Source organism: Elephantulus edwardii, unplaced genomic scaffold (genome assembly GCF_000299155.1).
Source record: "Elephantulus edwardii isolate Elephantulus edwardi_28Jun2011 unplaced genomic scaffold, EleEdw1.0 scaffold00080, whole genome shotgun sequence".
NCBI classification, from domain to species: Eukaryota; Metazoa; Chordata; class Mammalia; order Macroscelidea; family Macroscelididae; genus Elephantulus; species Elephantulus edwardii.
In genome coordinates this window covers 9,000,147-9,017,609 of record NW_006399830.1, presented here as the reverse complement: position 1 = coordinate 9,017,609, position 17,463 = coordinate 9,000,147, and the positions used below count along the sequence as shown (strand labels likewise).

General features: G+C 42.4%; 1 protein-coding gene across 1 annotated transcript in view; it reads left to right on the top strand.

The window, feature by feature from the left end:
- The window catches only part of AUTS2 (autism susceptibility candidate 2), a 1,255,025-nt gene that overhangs the window by 330,444 nt on the left and 907,118 nt on the right, over positions 1-17,463 (top strand). Inside the window, exon 4 of the mRNA XM_006889779.1 lies at positions 6,965-7,177. Coding sequence (XP_006889841.1) covers positions 6,965-7,177 — 213 coding nt within the window. The remainder of the gene's footprint in view (positions 1-6,964; positions 7,178-17,463) is intronic.

Below are 17,463 nucleotides of genomic sequence, written 5' to 3'. Positions count from 1 at the left end.
GAACAGAAGGTTTATATTACTTGAGTTTAATCTTAAGACTTAGAGTGGAATAGGAATCAGTTGTTAATATGTGTGTGATGCTATTTTTGTGGCCCATTTTGTGCTATTAGAGTTTTTAGCTCCTACCTTCATAAGATTTGTATGCAGTATCTTAAATACAGTCTAAAAATAGAATGGGACACTTGAGTTATTCTGCATCTGACACACTTTATTAATATTATTATTATGTTCATTTCTTAATTTTGTTATTTAAGCAGTCTACCTTTGGGGATCCTTTATTAGATACTTCTAACATGTCAGAAGTGTCTAGCATATAATAGGTATTTTGATTTTTGTCTTGTAAAGATATGAGGTTAGAGATTAATTTTTGAATGCAGCAATTAGGGATTGATTTTTGAATGCCATTCTAGATACTTTGTAAATTCTCACTGGGAGTCCTCTCTGCTTAGAGAATATCTTAAGTCCTGAAGGTCTATTCATCAATCCATTTGCTCCCAATTTCCAAGTGGGGCGTTCATATGAACCCATCCATAAAAAAAGTTCTTAGAGACCTGTAACACGTAGTTTCATGTTTCCTTAGCATCACTGAGCCTTGTCACTTCGCTTGCACTTAAGAGAAACTACAGGATCGGTGTTTGTAAAACCATTCAAAACCAAGTCCAAATGTGACACAGTAAATTAACCAAGGATTTGACAGATCAAAATGACAGCACAGAGCTATTAATGTCATTGGATTGTGACTGGCACACCACCTTTTCTTTCTCTCCTGTGTTCTTTGTTGTTTTCTCTGTAAGTCTTTAAGATCAAATAACTAACCCAATTTTCTGTTTAAATTCCCCCCCCCCCCCCCCCCGCCCCGAGTGCTGCTTTTGCCCTCAGATTCGTTTGGATTGACAATCAGATGGAATCTCTCTTGAAAGCCCATCATGTGCAAGGCAGGCAAATTGTGGCCTCGTTTTCTATTGTCTCGGGCTTCATGTGTAATCAGCAAATGGAGCCCTGCAGCCCACACTGTTTCATCTGCAATTTGTTGCTCTCTCCTAGTTTGCACAACACTGAACCATCTTATTTGGAAATTCCGGAGTGGCACAGGAAGTCTTTGGTGGCAGCCAGTAATTTGGGGGGAGGGAAAGTCAAGAGTAGATCACCTCTTTGGAGAAAGCCAGGTGCTCAAGGAAATTGCTTTGGCTAGTCTGTCTCAGAGCTGCTCAGCATGCGTGCTGCTGTGACCCTGCCCGCCATCATCAGTGACCCCAAAATCACATAATTCCATCCATTCAGGAGGCCTGCTTCCGTCTGTTGTGGATGTCTTGTGTACTCACACTTTGTATGGCTGGCAGCTCTGTTCAAGTCTTTCTTTCCCCTCTCACAGCCAGCCTTTCATTGGCAGCTCATCGACTTCTTGCATTTTCCTTGCCTCTTCTGTTACTGTCAAATGAATGACCTTAAGCAGTTTTATAAGTTTGTACCTTACTCTCCACCCACACTCTCCACTTCTCCCAAGGCTTGGTTAGTGCTTTTTCCTCAAGAGGATGAGACAACTGCCACTTTCCTTCTTAACGGTGCCCCAGGCCGTTCTGGTGAGCAGCTTTTTTGGGAAACGACCAGTGCATACTATGTGATTAATGAATCAGTCACCCACTGCCGTTGACCCTCCCCACTGAGAGCAGTTCTGTAGGACAGTGTGTAATCCCCCCGCTCCCCTTGCCCCGTGGCTTCCACAGCTGTAGAACTTCATGGCTGCACATGGCAGCATCTTTTCCTGATGGACTGGCTGGAAATGTCCAGTCTTTTCGTTAACAGTCAAATTTCTTGTTACTTGGGACCTCAGTATACCTTTGAAAATTGTCACTTACTGATCCTAGAAAGTATTTTATAAGCTCTTCTTGGAAGTGTAGCAGTGTTATAAAAACTGCCCAGGTTTCTTTAGCCCACGTTTTAAGGTGGAATTATTTTCTATGACAGTTTCTGTTGGAACAGTGGAAGTAATTTTGAACGAAATAGTAGAAAAGCCCATGTATTTTGTTTTTCAAGGTGACATAGATTTTTATAAAATTAGTGGGATATATAGGTCCTGAGGGGGTTTTCATTTTGAGATTGGTGGAATTCAGTTGGTTTTTATATAGAGACCCACTAGATGGCAGTATATGCCGAATGTGGGCTAACAGCCTCCCAAGAAACCTTGGAAAGTTGGTGGGCACTATATGTCCCATGGGTCATGAAAGGGTTAAGATTATTATTAAAGTTACCAGTGGGTGGTTGATAGTGAAGCCTTTCATTGAACAGCCAAGCACATTAAACCCTGTGCATCACCTTGGGAACCTCTCTCTCTCTCTGTCTGTCTCTCTCTCTCTCTTTCTCTCTCTCACACACACACACACACACACACACACACACACACACACACGTAATCATGCACACAGCTGGCCTGAATGCTGATGAAATGAGCCATTTGTAATCAATCTATTTATGTTTGAGTCTCACTAATGGTAGTAGACAATTTTTTTACATTCTACTGTCAAGATATCCAGTGAAATACTAAATAAATGATGATATTACTGTAGAAATTGTTAAGCAGTCAGAAAACAAATGTATACAATCCAGGGCCTGGTTGTTGAAGAGCTATACTGAAGGGTTTATTTAGTCATTGAAAAATAAAGCTGCAACTTTGAAACTAAAAGATAGTCTCCAGTATTTTAAAATATAAACCTCTTAACCTTTGAAAATTTTGTAAAGACTCATTTCTTCTGTTTTTCCTAAGCCACCCTCAGTACCCCTGACATGCTCTTCAGTTCCCCCTCTTTTCTTCCCTCTCTACACCCTCCAGAATTGAAAATCTCAGTATTAATTGGAGCTACCATGATTGTACTGCTGCTAAGACTTCAGCAGGTCTCTTGCAAGCTAATGTCACCGCATGGGGTCCATTTGCTCTGTGTAGCTCTTCTACAGTGCAGTGAAAATGCCTTGATTAATATGCTACATGAAAATAAAATGGATTTATAAAAAATCATACCATACTCTCATAAATATTAATTCACATTTGTATGGAATTGCACATAATTTTCAGTATACTTTGGAGGCACCTTCAGAATGAAAGGAGATAGTCTCCAAAGAGAATGGTGTAATTTTTTGAAAAACCGTAGCTGATACATTATTAAATATCATTTGTTTATTAATCTCATACTCTAAATGCATATAACGTAAGGCAGAATGTGGTTTGTGTGACAGAGGGAAGGATTTTTTTTCTACGCTGTAGGGAATTTGTATGTTGCCCTTATTGTCATTAGAACCCTCCATCAGCATGCCTGTCCTTCTGCTGAGCAGCTGGTGAATTTGAACTGCGTGCTCTTGAGATTGTAACACAGCTTTTTACCAGTATCCCACCTATGGCTTTTCTCAGAGGGGTGCAGCTTACTCCTATTATGTGGAGGCAGCCCACGGTGTAACTCCCCAGGCTGCTTCGGCCGGAGCACTCTTCTTGAGGGTGTTTTTTTATGACAGCTGACATCAATTTGGATTTGGCTATAAACAGACTGTTTTGGGCTGAGATGATGTCTAACACAGCTGATTTGGGGGACCACTGGATGAAGATACTCCGTCCTGAAGATGTTTCTAGAACAACAACCACATGATAGCATGTGTGGAGATTTGAGACCTTGGAGTCAAGGGTCAGCTGGATGTGCACTTGCTTTAATCTGAGCATCATACCCCCTAATGCGCCTCTCCCCATCCTCCTCTCCTCTGGGGAGCTGCTTCTCCAGTGGCAGAGAGGAAACTGCAGTAAGAACATCAAGAGGTTAGACCAGAAGCCACTCGCTTGCCTGATAAGATTGGTATCTTGGATATCTTCTTGCTTTAGGATAAAGTCTTTGCCCAGTTTTCTGCCCTTCCTGCTGCTTGCTGTGATGCTTCATGGTGCCGGCCACATCCCCTGGGTTGGTTGTTTCATGCTTCTGTCAGCTTTTCTGATTGTTTCACTGTGTATTCAGCAGCAGCTGTCCTGTAGCATAGTGGATTAAGGTTGGGCTGTTAACAGAAAAGTCAGTAGTTCAAACCCACCAGCAACTTTGTATTTTTTCTATAAGTATTTACAGCCTTGGAAATCTTATGAAACAATTCTGTACTCTCTTAATGGTAAGGTTGTTATGAATCAGAATCAGCAATGGTAAACTATTTTTTTATGTTGGCTTTAAGCTCTTTAGCCAGTTAACTTTTTTTTTTTAATTTAGGTTGTCTATTTTTCATTTCAATGAACATCTACAGAGATTTTGGGATTCCATTCATTCATTGTTGCACCCTTCTCCCCGCACAAACCCCTCGCCCCTCCCCCCCCCGCCAGTTAACTTTTTTTATTTATAGTTATTTTGTTAGGTGTTACTGATTTGGCTCCAGATTATACCTGCTCTATTTCTGTGTACACCAGAGCAACCATTCTTAGGATGGCCGCTATGCTTGGACCCATTGTTACAGCCTCAAAATACCACTCTCTTCTTTTCCACTATAGCCAATCTTCTTGAAATTTCCTAATATCCCAGGTAGTACCACTTGCCATGCTCAGTGGAACTCAGCATCTTTCCCCAGCTAAGTTACACTGTTATTTTTGTTCAGGGTCTTCTTCCTCCTTGCTAATAATCATCTGCTTTACAAACTTTACCAAGCATGGTGTCTTTCTCCAGAGACTGACCTCTTCTGACAACACACCCAAAGTATGTAAGGCAGTGTCTCACCATCTTTATTTCTAAGCCTTCTGGCTGAATTTCTTCTAAGACAGATTTGCTCTTTTTCTAGTTGATGGGTTATATTAAAATTTTTTGCCAATGACTAAAGTCCTTTATAGGTCTTCTTTGTTCACTGTCCACCTTTCACATGCATATGAGTTGATTCATGATACCTTGGTTTGGGTCAGGCTTACCTCTGTATTTAAACAAACATCTTTATTCTTTAACACTTTAAAAAAGATTCTTGGCAGCAGATTTGCCCAGTGCAATATGTTGTTTTATTTCTTGACTCCTGCTTTTGTGGATGTTGGTATTTGGAAAACATGTATTTCCAGCATTTCTTTAATATATATGTGCTGACCACTATAATTACCTGGTTCGGTGTGTGAGAGTAATTCTAGGTTTGCAGAGATGAGTGGTATTCATCCACACCCTCCTTCCAGTTCTTCAAGATCTTAATCCGCTGTCCATTCGCTTCAGATGTTCTGATCTCAGCCTAGTGACTGTCATTTCCTCAGCCCCGGCACTCTCTCTCCACCAACTCACCCTCCCTTTATTCAGTTTGCAATTTTATATTTGTGTGGTTTGATTAGTAGTTGTCTGTCCCTTAATTTCTAAGTTTGGTAAGGGTGAGGAGTTTCCTCACATCATTCTGTCGCCAGCTAAAGTGGCTATATCCTAGGTAGACAGCAAATGTTTGTTGAAGGGGTGAACGCTTGTACTGAGTCCACTGCCACATAGGAAAAGTCTTCCTGAGTGGGCAGTACTAGAGAAAGGACCAGGAGACGAGTCCCTGAAGTTTAAGAGGATGTGGTGGGGAGGGAGTTTTAGGCCAAGGCAAAGAAGGAAGATAAGGGCTATGGCCTGAACAGACTGATTTGGGAAAGGATGTTGAATATCACCTTATAAGGCAAGTTATGGGATGGAAGAATGATACTTTGAGGAGGAGACGTGGGTAAAGGGCAACTTGTGACTCTAATTGATTCTGTAGGACCACAAAACTGAGCATTCACTCCATGCTGGGGCAAAACTCCAGGAAGGCACATTTTCAGTGTGAAGAGAATCATACATACTCATGTACAGAGAGATGACAAAATACCAACTTCTTTTCCTTTTTATTCAAGCCCACATTTGTGAAGTATTTCTAGGGTTTCAGAAGGCACACACCTGCCTCAGGTTGTTTGATGTTCTCAAAGGCTCACCTGTCCTCTCTCAGAAGAGCTCAGAGTTGAGTGGCTTATTCTAAGTCTCTTCAGTGAGGAATGGCAATACCAGGGCTTGAACTTGGCTCTTGTGGTGGCTTGGAATTCCACCTGGCTGCAGGATGGTTACCTATGGTTTCTGCAGCTGCTGTGCCCTGTTCATTCCAGGATATGTATTGCTTGTCTTCTCTCCATCCTCTTCCCCCAGCCACACACAGAAATAATGAAAGCCTACTGTTGATCGGAGTGATAATATTGTTGTTACATGATGTAAAGAAGAGAGGAATTAAGGATACTCAGAGGAAATGTGGTAAAAATTTAATGCATTAAGGAAACATTTTAATCGTCTGAATTGACAGTTTCTTTCTTGCTGGCTCTCATCCACTTGGCCCAGAGATGTCTGCCTGGGGTTATTTCTTTAGAATCCAGCATGCACTTAGTTCTCCTTTTCTGAGACATAATTGATGGCCCAGTGTGGGAAGTGGATGTATTGAGCCTCCTTGGGGAATGTCATTGTGGGCTGGACCCAGCACAGAATGAAACGGAAAGCTGCTATCCCAGGCCACACTTCTAATGGACAGACACTTAGTGCTTTGGGGTGGGGTTTTTGTTTTCTAGCCAGTAAGAAGGGGATGTGTACATTTGTGGTGATGCACTTGATTCAGAAAAATTGAAAGCTGTGTTTTTCCATTCCAGTTACTCCTACAACTTGACCTCTAAGCCTTTTATTCCTCCTCCCTTTTTGTAGTGTCATTTAGGGAACTTCGGTGGCATAGTATGTGGCGTGTAGTGCTAGTAACACAAAAGGTTGATATTGTCTGGCTATTCAAATCCACCAGCCCTTTCTTGGGAGATAGGTTGGCAGTCTCCTCCCGTCGTGGTTTACAGGCTTGGAAACCCAGTCGAAAGTCAGCCATAAGTCAGTTCTGACTCGAGGTTAGTGAGTGAATGAGTGTGTGTATGACAGACCTCATTTAGCTTGGGTTTGGGTTCTAATCCTTGATGTCTAGGTAACCACCATTTTCCCTTTTTTGGATTTCACAGAAAGATGTAGCCCTTAAGCCTCAGGAACGTGTGGAGAAGCGCCAGACTCCTCTGACCAAGAATAAACGAGAAGCACTTACCAATGGCTTGTCCTTTCACTCCAAGAAGAGCAGACTCAGCCACCCGCACCACTACAGCTCCGACCGAGAGAATGACCGTAACCTCTGCCAGCACCTCGGGAAAAGGAAGAAGATGCCCAAGGGACTCCGACAGGTGAGGCCGCGCCGCGTGTTCTTTCCTCAGGGCCTTGCTTCTCAGCGGTTCTTCCCGGCAGGTCGAGAAGACATCCTGGGTAGGGTGCTGCATCTCCTTCCCAGAGAGCCTTGGGCTTGCTGAAACTCTCTGAATGCACTCGCCTGAAAGACACACAGCCAAGTCACAGTGCTTGTGTTTGTAATGGTTTGAAACTTCCAGGTGGAAGACTTGCAGTGTGCCAGGCTTTGAAGAACATAGTGATTGCTGATTTTGGGTACACAGCCATAATGAAGCTTTATGCTTGTCCAGGCAGACTGGCTTGTAGGACCAAAAGAACAGGCAGATGGGAGCACATGAACTGTACATCTCACAGTTCTGAGGTGCTGGAAATGGTTGATTGTGGGCAGACAGAACCTGGCCTAAGATTTAGATTTTCCAGGGGACCCTGCAGTTGTGACGTGCAGGTGAGCAGTGACAGAGGAATGGACTTATCCTGTGTTCTGCTTGTATGCAAGTCTGGTCAGGACCGACCTCCTGTTAATAATCGGATGTCAGTGATGCACAAGGAAATACAGCACTTAGCATTTGGGGAGCCTTTCTTTCTGCCTGGGAATTCCCCACATGCAATAGATGAATAATGAGAAGGGAAGCTGTTTATAGCAGTTCTTCCACACAAAGCCAGGGGTTTTAGTGCTCCAGCATTACCCATGTTCTGGGGATGTCTGGTTTTGGGAGAGAGACCACTGGGTGAGATTGACTGACACTGAAAGGAAGCAGAGGAAGGACGTGGGTTCACAGAGCAGGTGCTGCTAATTAGAAGCTGAACAGGTAATTTCTGTTTTGCAGATGTTTCTCTGAGGTGGGAAATGAGCTGGGCTCATACAAAACCAAGGCTCCAAATGTTCACAGATCATTAGAATCATATTTTGTTCCTTATTATTAAAAGCTCCTGCTCCTGCATAGGACTCTAGTGAATTACAACTGTTAAGAGGTCACACTTCAAAATTTGTAGTTGTATAAAGAGTCCTATTTGATAATAGTCTGCCTGTTATGAGAACCACTCATTTAACGCATTCAGGATGTCTTTTTTCAGTGATAGTTTTCGGGTAAATAGATGGAAGGGCCAGTGAAATCTATTGAGAGGTTTAGCAAGTAGCTAAAGCTGAGAGGTAAGAAAGTACATCTCTGAGGAAACACTAGCAGTGATGGATTTCAACATGGATTTGGAAGGACCCCACTGCCGGTTCCTTAAATGTGACAAACTGGACATTGTTTTCAAAGGTACACATGTATCTTGAAACCTATGATTGGGGTTTTAATAATAATTATTACCATGCGGTGATGCACTTCTTAAAGAGCTCTGGAGTGCAGCGGTTAAACTGCTCAGCTGGAGGTCGTGCTCCAGACCCCCAGAAAACTAGAGAAGAATGAGGCAGTCTGCTTATGTACAGATTTACAGCCTTGGCAATTGACCTTGGTCCTGGGGGGGGGGGTCACTGTGAGTTGGAGTTAATTGGATGGCAGTGGGTAATACAGAACATGTTCTCGTGCTTGGTAGAGAGACTTTGTAACTTGTAATCCTTAACACAACACTTGCTAATTGGAAACACTAAGGTCACTTTTGCCTGGGCTTCTTAGCAGGAGAGGACAGCAGAGTTGGATCTCTCACGCCCTAGTGTTGCTCTAGTTTCCTGATTTCCCCCCCCTTCTCTCCTGCTTGAGTCAGAGGAGTGGTGTAGTAGGTTACATACTGGAGTGCTCTCCGGAAGGCTGACAGTTCAGGTCTATCAGTGTCTCTGCTGGAGAAGATGAGACAGTGTGATCCCGTTAAGCTTTACAGCTCAGCGGCCTGATGTAAGTCTGCCATGAGAGGGATTAGATTCAGCAGCATTGGATTGTTAGGGCTTTTGGTTTGTTGGAGTTAAGGGTTGTGAGTGAAGAAAAGAGAATTCCAGTTCTGAGAGTGCGCAAGTATTTATAGAAATGTCATGAGTGCTTTGGGCAGAGGAAAGGATTTGGGTCATAGGGATGGCCTGTGAATACACAAGAAGAAACAGGATACATTGCTGAGTCATAGGAGAAAGAACCTTAAAACCCAGACTATTGCCTGGACTTGAGTCCGCTTCACAGTGACCATGTAGGATAGAATAGAACTGCCCCTTGGGAGTTCAAGGCTGTTAATCTTGACAGAAATAGAGACCGCCTTATTGTTGTCCCTGGAATCACTGGTGGAATTGGAATTACAGCTCTTCATTTAACAGCCCAATACTTAATTCACTGTTCAACCAGGGCTCTTAGAACAAAGAATAGTGTGGGAAGTAGCCACATCTGACTGAAGGCTTTCTTAGGGGAGAATGGGAGGGAGAAAGGACTTGGTTCTACAAAAGGGAATGGGGTCCTTACTGGGAGGAACTCTTGCCCCTCTGTGAGGCGTGTGAGGACAGTAATTACTCCCAGAGGATCTCTTCCCCAGGTTCTCTTTTTCACTATGGTGAGAAGAAGGTTTCTTATCCCTTTGGGCAGGAAGCTGGATTTAATTATGAGCCAGCACTAAGCTGTGAATCCCCCTTGTATTTCTAGACCTGACCTGATGTTTTCTGTTTCTGCCTTCAACACCCTTCTGTGTCTCCTGTGAAGTGCCAAGGGTTTCATGGTCCTCAGGTGAAATATTTTATGATCAGGAATGAAGTATAGTTCTTGCGTGGCTCTCTTTTAAACAACTTTTTGGTCCTAATTGTCAACCTTTTGGTACTAATGTTGTTTGAAATAAAAGTATTACTTGTAATAGGAAAAGTACTTGAAAAGCTAGGGGTTTTTTTTTGGGGGGGGAGGTTTTATAAAGGAACACTTTTACTTTTTTTTAATACTAGTTTATTTACAAAATTTGAATACATTGTATTTTTTGACACTCTCTTTATGAGGCATGGGAAGAAAGATGCCTCATATCTTTAACCTCTGTGAGCCTAACAACAGATAGTGCTTCCTTACCACCCATATTAATACCACCATATACTATCCAAATCAAATGTTAACATTGACTTCTAGTAGGATGGGAATTCTCCCCCCCCCCCAACGGCTAGGCCCTGGTTATAAGTGAGATTCTTTTTGTACTTCTAAATGGAATTTATAGGTCAGTTAGAATAGGTGCATATGGCTCTTATTTTACCTTTTAATTTAAAAGCTCCAACTGCAGTAAGTGAAGATGATTGTTATGAGGGATTTGTTCTAAGCTTGGACTACTTGAGTCATTTAAAGCGACAGTAAATTTACAGAACCATTAAGGGCAGGTAGGACTTGTCCTGAAGTTGTGCCTTGGTAATTGTGCACTGTCTGCATTTCTTGACTCTCATGAGCTACTCTCACATTCTAAACGAGTCACTATGTGGTGGTGCCTGTCTGTAAAATCAGGAGTTTGAACTTGGTCCATTGGCTTCTCTGTCAGAGCTCTAGTTTGCTTGCTGTCTATATGTATAGCATTTATGGAGGAGGAGGATTTTATATGTTAAGAGTGTGAAGCTGGCATGAGGGTGGCAAAGTCCAAATTACACTTAGTCCCCAGGGGAAACAGTCCCCATCAAAAGTATCCATAGCACCTCCAAAGACACGCATGTGTCCACATGCCCTGCATTTGCTTGTACAAATTCTAACACTAGCCGTCTCTCCCAGGGCTCTTTCGGCTCTGCTTTTTGTCCTGCCAGTCATTTCCAGAGGCCACTTAGAACTCACAGAACCATATTAATGACTGTGGGGCTTATTAGGGAAGTTGAAATGTTATAGTTCATGTTAGAAATATTATCCACTTCTTCAGTGAAGGCATCTTGTCGGTCATGCTTGAAGGCCCTTTGATTTTCAGCCTTGAGGCTTCAGGTCAGTGTTACAGAAGTCTTAGTCCTGCCAGTTGTGACAATTCCCTCTGCTGCCCTCCCCTACCTCTCATCTCTATTAAGTTTGGTCAGCGACTCCTTGCATTGGTTGCCTGGGGCACCAGACTTTGGTTTCTTGCTGGCCTCTAGTTCTCTGCTTCATTGCTCTGGTCCAGGTTCCAGTGCAGGGTCCAGGTGGACACACTCAGCTTTTTGGTTCTTCTCTTTTGTTGGCTATGAGATTCTTATTTCCTGCTATAGAACCTGCTCAACAAAAACTACCAGATGGCAAGACTGACCATTCCCTCATTCATATCCACATACCCTGTTCACATGTTCCCACCAAGCCAGGTAGTGAAAGTCAAAGGTAGTGTGCTAGGTGAGCCATTTTGAAAAACCAGCCTATGCCCTAGGCTTTACATTTATAAATCATAGTTAATGTTGGTGGGGCTTGTAAAAGAAGACCCTCATAGGCCTGAAGGTCATTTTGTTTTGGAGTTTAGAGAGACTCTGGGAAGACATTTGAGAGGAATAAGAGGCATTCCACGTGAGAGGGAGACTTGATTAGTCATGTGCCACCTGAGACCAAGGTGACACACTAGTGTTTAATGGACACAGTAGATTGCAAAAATTTTGAACTTGAGTTCCTGTGAATGTAGCTGTACACGTCACACTGCCTTTTTCGTCTGCCACTGGGTTTATCAGATAAAGTCATGGAATCTCAATGTCTTAGCTGGGAGGGACTTGGAGGAGAATTGAAAAATTAATGGATTGTTGTCTAGGCCTCTAACTGAAGGAGTTACAATCGACAGGACGCCTGATGAAAGTGGACAGTGGGAGGTGAGATTGTAGGTTTATTTCTGACTCGGGGAAAGTGGATTGGGTTTTGCATCTTATGAGGAAATAGCACTTCCTGAGCGGGCAACTTAATGCATAGCTTTCCTGTAATTACGAGAAGATGTTACTCCTTAGTGGAGAGGAAATAATAGGATTTTTTTTATCCCTGAGAATCCGTTGAGGACTAATCTTTTTACTGTGAGAGAGCAATTATATACTTTTATTGGAGTGATGCATACTTCCAACACCAAACCACTTTTTCCTTCACTCGACTGATGATAAAGCCTCAGTTCTTGTGATGTTGTTCCATACTGTCAAACAAAAAGCTTTTTAGCTGGCATTTAACCACCCGGTGGAACTTATTTGTTGGATTATGATTTTAAGTATAAATACATAGTGACTTAGAACATGCTGAGCTGGCAACTATCTTAGAAAGTGATTGCATGCTCTTATATGATGAATTTGAATACCCTCCCTTAATTCCCGAAGGAGTTTAAAATAAAAAAAAAGGAGCAAGTAATTTATTGTACAAATGCATATATAACTTTCTGACTTTCTAAGCTTGTATTTGTCCTACACAAGACTATTAGCTTGTGTACTTAGTCATTATGGAATATTATAAGTTATGCTAGGAGTACGATGTCTCAAAAAAGACAGGTAGGACTTTTTTCTCATTGATTAGATTTGAATGTTGGTTGGAGGGGGACAGAGAAGCTGCACAGGTCTTCTCTGTGAGGAGCTTTTTACTCTCTTGGGGAGACTGAGTCAGGAGGAAACCACTGACAAAACAACAAAGCATACCTTGACAGACCTACTAGCCAAGTTCATCCCTTCTCAGAAGCACATCCCTCCGTAGGCCGCTCAAGTTTGTTTTCTTTTTGCATGACTCACTTTTAGACCACTGAGAAGGCTTTAAAAATGTAGTACTTTGTAGTTTTTAAAAAAGGGGGTTTTAAAAATAGACATGCAGCAACGAGAAGTTGATGTGAGTTAGAGATGGCCCGGAAATGGAGATTAAATTCTGTCCTTTGTGCCTAGTATGAACTGAACCAGTAGAAATAGACTTGAGTGAACTGGGAGGCATTTTCAGGTCATGTGAACTTTTCTAGCTCACAGACACCAGGATGGATCTTCAAAGGAAATCTTTCAGCTCCCTCCTTGCTGAGCTGTAGGAGCCGAAAAGCCAGCCATCTAAGGGCAGAACTTTGCGGAGAAAGGCAACTTATTGAGATTGCTTCCTGCCCTTGGAGAGTGTAATTTTAGAGGGAAAGAAAAGTATCGGAGGATATTCCAGGAGTCTGTTGTAGACCGGAACTTTACTAGTGGGAACATCTTACTTTTTATATACACAGATGTATCTGGATGAGTAATGGCTTGACAGTCCACTGTCTTGGAAAATGATTGCACTTTTTGGCATGGTCAATTTGAATGTTCACTTTAATTCCTAGAAAGGTTAAAAATAATAAAAAGGAACAAGGCAGTTGTTGTATGTACAAATATGTCTTTTCTGACCTCTGTAAGCTTAGATTTGCCAACATGAATCTATTTGCTTGTATACTTCGATATTAAGAAGAAATAGTTTAAGCTCTTAAGCTCTTACTTGTAAGAGACCTAGTGATAAGAAACAATGTTACAGTCTCAAAGACCAAAGAGGTGAAGTTCAAATCTACTTACTGCTCCACTGGATATGAAAACCTTCAGATGAGTCCATTCTGCACTACCCCCAACAATAAGAAGTAAGAATGTATCGCCAGATGCTCCGCTGGAGAAGGAGGGGCAGTCTCCTGTGCCAGTCGGATCTGATTAGATGGCGCACGTGCACATACACACATGAAATAGTGAGAGTATAGTAGGAATTCTTTCCATAATTAGACTTTAATGCTCTTCCTTTAAAACAGTCTGGTGCAGGAGAGTGTAAATTTGGTGGAGGACTTGCAGTTGATATTGTAAATCTTGGATACCAAAAATGTGTGCCAGTTTCTAGGAAGATGGGTCTTGATCACAGTTCAGTCTTTGGAATGGGAGCTGTGTTCCTAGTGGTTGCATTTGCTCTGTGTGTTGACGCAGACATTGGCATTTACTGGAGTAAGTAGCTGTGTAGGTGTAGACAGGCCAGGGTGATGAAGTAGCCCATCCTGATGTAGCTCCTTGACGGTGATGTACAGCCTTGACGGTGCTTGCTCCTGCGGAGAGACTGGTTCTTTATGTCAGTCGAAAACAGTGGAATTGTCTGATAACCTCTCTGACATTTATTACAAGCAGAAATAAACTTGCAAAGGAGGATTTCTAATAGAAGACTTTGACTACACACATCCAGTTCAAGTCTCATTCTGAGACCAGCTAATTGGTTTGGGGTTGAAATCCAGGCAGAAATCACACGTACTTTTTTGGCTTTCTCTAGAACCTTCAGGTTTTTGGAATTTAGAGCTTTTGAAACACTAATATAATTAGGGGCTGTACTTTATAATGAAGAAACAGCGGAACTTTGTGCTGTGCTCTTTAATAAATATGTTTGTTCTAGGGGTTGAATGCCTGCACATATCTTGAGCCAGTATCAGGAAAATGTGAGATGTTGCTAAATCATCCCTGCTCTGTACTTAACAATTTTAAGATTGCGGCATGAATTGGGATTTCTTTGTGCTTTTCTTTTTTTTTTTTATGAGAAAATATAATTTCTCGCAACTAATTTAGAAATTATAAATGTATTCAGTGAAGAAGCATATCTGTGTGGATGCCCATTGTACAGTCATTGTCATTCTGTCTCGCTGAGTTTCTTCCTCTCTTGTGCTAACCTTCCTCCAGAAAGGCCTGCAGATGAGGCCTGAGGCACTATCCTCTGGTCACCTGGGGAGTCTCCCTCTTCTACCATCTGGGTCCTTTTCTCTTCAGTAACTCCCTGCAGCCATCAAGTCTTAAGATCCGAAAGAATACCTTTTACCTTTTTTTCATACCTTCCTGATGTTGTCACACTTTTCCACAGGAATTTGAAGCCTTTTTCTTTACTATTCCTTGTTGTGGGAGGCGCCTCCCTGCCAGGCTGCCAAGGTGCCCATGCTTCCCCTGCCACCTGTTTTGTGACCCCTGCCTCAGTGCAGGCCCCTCCCTGGCAGTCAGCCCAGCCCTCCTTTCATGTGCTTTAAAAAAAATGTACAGTAACTGTAGTCTTGGCTAGTAAATAATATTTTAAAATATCCATCTTGTAAATTTTATTTTCCTCTTTTCCAAAGTACCTAAAGAAAAACTTAAATGAAAGGCTGACGGAGGGGAAGAGTAAAATTGCCCTATAATCTCTCAGAACCTTGATTTGAGTAAGAAGAAGGTGTTAAGGTTTAGCTTTTGCTTATTGAGGAACTCCATTCTGGAATGTTTACAGAGGATTGAGACTCTGGAGATAGTGGTTTCGTCTACCAGGTATTAGTACAAATACGCATTATGTGAAGGGAAGGGCATTTTTAATGTCCTTTATTTTAACTTGGTCATTTAGAATGAAGCTGTAATTGCTTCTTTTTTGTGTCTTAGAACTCACTTCGAAAGTGATTCCAAATTTCATACACTGCCTCAGCTGTAGTCCATCAGTCCTGCATTCTGGTGCATATGAGCATAAACATCATGGAGACAAATAATTTAGAGAAGTATCACCAGTGGTAAATCATATCTCAAGTGACAGTAATGTTAATAAAAATGTAGTAAAAACAGACTTTAAAAAAAAAAGACCTAGCACCTTACTGGCACACCATAATAGAAATCCTACAAAGAGAAAATGCACTCCCTGGGAAAAGCAGCTGCAATTAAAGGAACAAGTGTTAACTTGGTTGGCATGAGGGACTTCTGCTTCCCTAAAGCAGTGACTTGGACTAAATTCCAAAACAAGGACTTGTCTTATGTATGTGTGCAGAACTTTCTTGAGGACCGTTTAAATCGTATCTGTCCGAGAGTTGAGAAAGGCAAAGTGGATTCTCAACTCTCCCGGACTACTCAGAAGACCAGTGACTGAAGGGGTGGGTAGCCCTCATGCAGAAGCCGCAGGGCCAGGGATCCGCATTAGGCGCTTGATGAGGGCAGGAGAGAACGCCCTTTCTGGATTCACAGTTGTGCTTTTGGAGGCTCATTGCTGTCACATTGTGTGCTTTTCTCATGATCCATGTTACCTACATGTGGCCAGATCTCAGTACTGAACGTGAACTAAAGCCCCATGTTCTACTCCCAGCAGTCTCTTCTGCACAAGCCTATACATGACAGGTAATGCGTGGGTGCTGGGCGTGGGTGGGAGGCTGCAGTGGTGCCGTGGGAGCAGAGCAGATGGCTGTGATAGCCACATGCTGCGAGATTCCTGTGGGAGTTGACGGTGGTGACAGGCGACTCGCAATGTGCTATTTACAGTTTGGGTTTGCAGTCTTTCAGTGACATCTGAATGCTCTTTAGCAACTGCTTTCATTACTGCCTTTCTAGGAGCTGCTAATTGAAAATGAAATTGTGGGTGGGCTTTAGGCAGGCACAGGCGGCTCTGTATGGTAACTGTTACTTGAGAACTATTGCATGGCCCCATTCCCAAATTTTCTTTCTCAAAGGAAAAAGAAGCCAACGGTACATTTGGAGCTTCTATACCTGGAAAAGGCTTAAGTGAACTCTGGGAGGCATTTTAGGTTATGTGAACTCTTCTGTAAATGACTACAAACACAGAGGCCAAGGTCAATATCACAGACAGCCTAAAGAACCAACGTGCTCTCCTCAGCAGCCAGCCTAGGGTTAGGGTTAGGGTTAGGGTTAGGGATCCAGCCACCAACCCAAGGGGCCTTTGTGTGGTTCTTCTTAGCAATCTACTACTCCTCAGTGAGCTGTTCATGTTAAATTTGCCAGCATCTTATGCTATCCTCCTTTTGTTTGTCAGAAGATAACAGTATCCTCTTGTCTTCCCTCCTCAGGTCCAAATCCATGAGCATGCGATTTGGTTCGTATGTGACATGTATGCTTGGTCACCATGACTAAACTATTTTGAGCCAGTTTGAAGACCATGCAGGGATGTGTGTACACACACACACACACGTCAGGTCTGTAATATGTAGGTGAAGTGGAAAGCTGGAAATTTCTGTGTAATTGCATCCCAAAATCTATGTCATGAGGTGGGAAGAGGGAGGAGTCAGGTGAGAGAGAATTCTGCCAAAATATCTATTTGTAATGTAGAGATAAACCAGACCCTAAAGTAACCCCTGTCCACTGACCGACTGACCTTAGATTACTTTATGTAAAATTATTATATTGCATTAGATTAATTAGATTGCACTCTAAAATTGCAATGTCTAGAGTTTGGTCAAATTGCTGGGACTCTAGCAAAACTGACAATTACCCAGCACAGGATATCATATAAAATTTTTTGTATGCATGAAACCTGATCTTTTCCAATTTATGGCGACTTCATGTGACAAAGCATAACTCTCCACAGGACTTTCTGGACAGTAACATTTACGGTAGCAGATCTCCAGGGTTTTTCCCTGACTGTTTTTACGTGAATGCAAACCAGCGACCTTTCCGTTAGCAGCTGAGTGCTTAACTGTTGTGCCATTAGCATTTCCCTTTTTTTCATGGAGACCTTTACACAAGATTCCG